The following is a 5277-nucleotide window of genomic DNA, read 5'->3' on the forward strand; positions in this document are numbered from 1 at the left end:
CATAGAGGGCTTGCAGTTCTCTGCCTTGCTGGATGGCTGCTTGGTCACATTTAACCATATTTAATGCAGTTGATACACGACATTTTTGGTGAGGAATTCTTTTTCCAAATTTCTGAGGATTTTGAGTTAGGCAGCCTTTGAAGGACATCATGTTTATTTCTTAAGCACACTGGAGCAAACTTGCACTTAAATCTATTCCTCACTGTCAGTGTCTTAACTTTGGGAAGCTACTTGACTCTCAGAAAATTGCCTAAATTGGTTCCACGTCAAAGTTACACCTCAACAGAATCTCTCTCCCAATGCAACTAAGATCAAACTTTTTAAAAAGCAAACAAACAAACAACATTTGTTTACCTGTTGTAGGTATGTGTTCCCATTTGCCATATCTAGCCCTACTAACATAAACCTCTTTCTTTTCTTTTGCCACAGACCAAAGGTTTCTCTGAAGCTTAATCTTCAAGATGAAGTTCTTACTCGTGGTTTTCTTTTTCGTCTCATTCTCATTATGGGTTGAAGAAGTCTGTTCCAAAGAGAAATCTTCAAAGAAAGGAAAGGGGAAAAAGAAGCAATATCTGTGTCCATCGTATGTTCCTTGTTTCTTTTATGCTTTTGTATGATAGCGATCCTGCCCTATTTTGAACGGTGGAAATTACATGGCAGTTGAAGTAGAAGGTGATGCTTTCTGCTGACAGAATGGGGGTTTGGGTGGGAATGGGAGGAAGAGGGTTTGACCAGCATCAAAGCTAAGTTCTGTCAATGAGTGTGTTTCTCTGCAGCAGATCCTCTGTTTTAATGAAGGGAAAAATTGAAGCCATAGTAAATCGTTTCTTTCTTCGTGGGGGATTCCAACCCAATGTCTTGCTATTTATGGGGACACAGTAATGTAGTCCCATAGTGCTATGCTGTCTAGCATCGCGTTGCAGGTGTACTGAGAAAAGCAAGCAGGATGCAAAACTGTCGTACTGAAATTCAGTTTCTGGTTAGCTTAGTTCTGTAAGAGAAGGCTTGTCCTACACATATTCTTATTGCATGTTGAATAGAACTAAGGTCTTCAGCAATTCCATCAATGATTTACAGTACTATAACTTTTATGGAGGTGGATTGATTGTTGCTATAAAGCATGCCCTTATGGAATAATCTCTCTGTAAAAATACAAAATTAAAACCCATGATTGCCCGGCTGAATAGAGAACATATTCTGGACACCTATGATTACTTGATGTTAAAAATATTCCCTCTTTCTAATGCCTACTATGTTTTAGGTTGTGATCCATAGGGCAACACAAAAGTTTTATTTGTGAGTGCCTTTTTTGTCATTTTCTTGGCCAGCCTTGCTCATCCTTTTAGTGTTACGGTGGGAATATCTGAGGAAAAGATTGATGAAATATAGTAAGTTGCCAATAAGCATTGAAGAGCACTATGCCTGAAATGATAAAGTTGTTTAGACAAATTTAAAACACATTTCTTCTTTGACCATAAAAGAAGAAGACTGGCCGATGAGACTGGCTATTTAACATTAATAGACTTTTTCCAAAGAAATTTAAAAAAAGTAGAATAACCAGACAGAAGCAATGTTTGAATAATACTTTTTAAAGTTCCCACTCTTTTTGAATGACAGTGATGCTTATTTGTAACCCAAAATTTTTAGAACATTTCTACATGTAGTGAGTGTTTTCAACCCCGTTTTATATCAAACCTAAAAAATTAGATGTATCTTTGGATTTGAATACACGTCTCAAATGTGACCACAGCTCATCTGAAATGACCCCTAACCATTCGATCCCCTTTGAATAGTTAAGCTGATCTCTGAGTGGAGCTTTTGATCTGAGATACCATGAGGATTCGTAGCAAGGAGAGAAGTGTCATAGTTCCCAGGACAGGCATCAGCACAGATGTGCTCAGAAAGTGAGTTACACAGCTGGGAACTGAGTCCAGATCTTCGACGGTCTCGTCGAAGCAGCCAGCATTTCCCCCTGTTCTGACTTGGTCTTAATTAGAATTCAAAACATTGATGACATTTTGTCTTGATAAGTGGGTGGATTTTTTGGGGGGTTTTCTCTTAAGCACAGTATTTCTTGGTACTCTGTTCTTTTTGATACCACTTGACATTACAACCGTTAAGTATGATTCCATTTGTCACCAATATACATGAAAAGCATTGAATAAATGCTATAATTTTCAAAGTGATACTTCTGCATTCCAGCCAGTTGAAGCTTTCTGCGAAAACACTACCGGAATCCTGTATTTGTCTGATGTATCATGTGTGAGGCGCTGCTAGCTAGAATTAATTGCTGTAGCGATAAGCCCTGTTGGACTTACTGAATAATGAACAAGTTGTCTGTATCTTACTTGGCTGAAGTTCACAGCTTGAGAGGCAGCCACTGGTAGTAGCAGGGTTGCAGGACTGCTGTTTTTGTGGTTCGCATCTGGACACCTCTCATGCGAATGAGTCATGAAAGTCAGTTCTGTCTTGCAGAGAAATTATCTAATGCTTTCTTGATTCAGGCTACTGACGGCAAACTTTCAATCATTAGCATTTTTTTAATAATCTTTCACAAAACTTCTTGACTTGGTGACGCTGCGTTATAAAAAAGGCTGCCTACTCTTAATAATTTTTGTCCTGTGAAAAAAAAGTAAGGAATAGTTCCTCAGAAACAAATCAAAACATGATGTAGTGGAATGGGAATTAAATGACACCATAAGGGTTGACCAAAACTAGTCTCAAAGGAAGTGGTTGAATTAAAAATTTACTAGTAAAACACAAAAGAAATCTTTTAGAAGAATGCATTGTATCTTTCTTAAAGAAAATGAGTAGGACTTTGCCTCATTTATAAAATTGAATGGTACAAATTCCTAATGAAAACATACATTTATAAGTTAAAATCTTAATCTACCTTTAATTTGCATTGGTTACTGGTGCAATTAAATTTAAAGCTTAATTGTAACAAATTATTACCTTTTGTTTCCTTACAACATGTGAAAAGCTAAATTCTACCTGCTCAAGAGAACAAAAAAACCACACTAGTAATTACGCAAGGAATGGTCTTCTCTTTACAAACTTTATAATGAAATTCAAATGTATGCAAATAATTTTCCAGGAAAGAGTTATGCTGAATCTAATGTGATTGCTTGAGTTCCTTAGTTCGGTGTTAGAGATGGATGGTTGTAAGACTGGTTTGGGACTTTAGCATGAATTTGTTTGTGTAAAAACTGAGCATACTTGAACTTTCCTTTTATGGCTCTCCAGAATACAAGCCTTTTGCCAAATGTGCCCCTCTGGCATGAAATTAACTGCTATTAGAATAAGCTGAAAACAAGCTGATTAGAAACCCCATTAAAAAGTTCATTATTGTCTCATAAACAGATAGTTGCTTCCTTCGATTAGGAAAATTCTATTTTGTATCTTAGAGCGAAACCTCTTGCTTGTGATTATTCATAACGCTATACTTCTCAGTGCATTCTGTGATAGTGGCTTGATTGGCTGTCTTATTTCCATTTATTTCTGAAACTGTTTTTCCCAGCTTTTTTATCGAGAGGTTTCATGAAGCTGATGCTTAATCACTAGGTTCTTATTCTGATTTAATGCTTGCTCAGAACAGCTCTAAGATTTCACATCTTACATTTAGATCATTTTCCTTCTTACCTCAGGCTTTCCAAATGAAACATAAAGTAATTATACTTGTGTCTGATTCCTGAATGTTCACTGATTAACAAAGAAATTGATATATTAGGCCTAAAATCCTATAACAGGTAGTTTTGCAGCATAAATCTGAGAAACTGGCTTCCATAGACACGTAGTGCAATAAAATATAAAGCTTTAGTGTAACAAAACTCTTGCCTTTTGTCTCCATGGAAAATATTTAAAAAAAAAAAAAAAGAAACAGGTCCACCTCTCCAAGAAAAAAATTAAGATTTTTGTGGATTGCAGTCTTCTGTTTACAAAACTTACTTTGAAATTCACTGTACTGAATACAAAATAGCTACAGATGGATTTAGTCACCTAATCTCTTTCTCGATCGTAGACTACTCATCAGCTGTATTACCTCTGTTACTTCTTATTAACTCCTTTGTAATTCCTCATAATACCTGTTTCTGGTAAACATGTTGGACACTTAGCTGTGACTTTTTCTAAGAGCACTGCCAAAAAATATTTTTCCTTTTGTCATGTCAAAATAGATAATTCAGTTATTTTATGATGTTTGAACTGCTACTGTTATCCCTGCAATCCTTAGTAGCCCAGAAGGTCTCAACTTAAAACTACTTGCAAGATCTCTAGACAAATGAAATTATAAGGAAAGGGAAGTTTGGTTATATTATAGAAGGCATAGAAATGGAAGTGTGTCAAATAGCAGCTAACAGGGTCAGTTATGGCTGTGCTCATAATCACAACTATCCCCGTTAATTATAGTTTTAGTGTGACTCAGCTGTTCACTTGCAGTGTTCATTTCCGAAGATCCCGCAGCATCTCTAACGCTACGGCAATGCTAAGAGTATAACCTCAATCACTAAATCTCATTGTTTTGTCTGGCTATCAAGACTGTGCTTTTAAAATAGAGTCCCTCTTCACCTTTATGCATTTTTCCACAAGGAGATTTATATCCATGTAGATGATTAACTAAATACTGTATGATATCTATAGAGACTTTTTTACCCACAAAGCAGGAGTACAAATCATATTTTGGCTTGTGTTCAATAAAGTGTATCAGCTACTTCAGAAACTGTGAAATGGCTCTCTAAGCCCTCCAGAAAACATGGCTTGTGCCATCTGCCAGGGCAGAAGCTTAGAAAGGTCACAGATGCCAAGGTTCAATAAACAGCTGCTTTTAAAAAATAACAAAAGACAGTGGAACTAGGGAAAAAAAACTTTGGTGCATTTGAAACACAGAGTTATATGAAAGCCTGTCCTAAAATTTTTATTGGTTAACTTTCAGGTTCTGACACGCACTTCCCATAAAGTCTAAAGTGGAAGTTCAAAGTGTATCTTATATCTTGGATCCTCTCCACCTTCCCATGGACAAGGACTTTTTAAAGTTATATCAAGCATTTGGGTATATGTGGTGTCTCTACCTGTAGTACGTGATCATCCCCTAACTGTAAATGGTGGGAAAGTGGAATCATCTCTGTCTTCATTCCCATCTTGTAGAAGACACTGTTGATAGTTTGTGAACATTTTCGTTTGTAGGTACGATGGGAGAGTTGATACAGTTTATGGGAGAAGAGAGAATGAAGTTGAAAGAAAAACCTGAATTTGGTTGTGGAGGCAGTTGTCTCTCACACT

General features: G+C 36.6%; 1 protein-coding gene across 1 annotated transcript in view; it reads left to right on the plus strand.

The window, feature by feature from the left end:
- The first annotated feature begins 431 nt into the window (after positions 1–431).
- GLRB (glycine receptor, beta) overlaps positions 432–5277 on the plus strand; it is a 39837-nt gene continuing 34991 nt past the window's right edge. Inside the window, exon 1 of the mRNA XM_009700256.1 lies at positions 432–583. Within this exon, the coding sequence (XP_009698558.1) occupies positions 462–583 (122 nt within the window). The 5' untranslated portion in view covers positions 432–461. The remainder of the gene's footprint in view (positions 584–5277) is intronic.

The sequence above is a fragment of the Cariama cristata genome, unplaced genomic scaffold (genome assembly GCF_000690535.1).
Source record: "Cariama cristata isolate BGI_N322 unplaced genomic scaffold, ASM69053v1 scaffold1535, whole genome shotgun sequence".
NCBI classification, from domain to species: domain Eukaryota; kingdom Metazoa; phylum Chordata; class Aves; order Cariamiformes; family Cariamidae; genus Cariama; species Cariama cristata.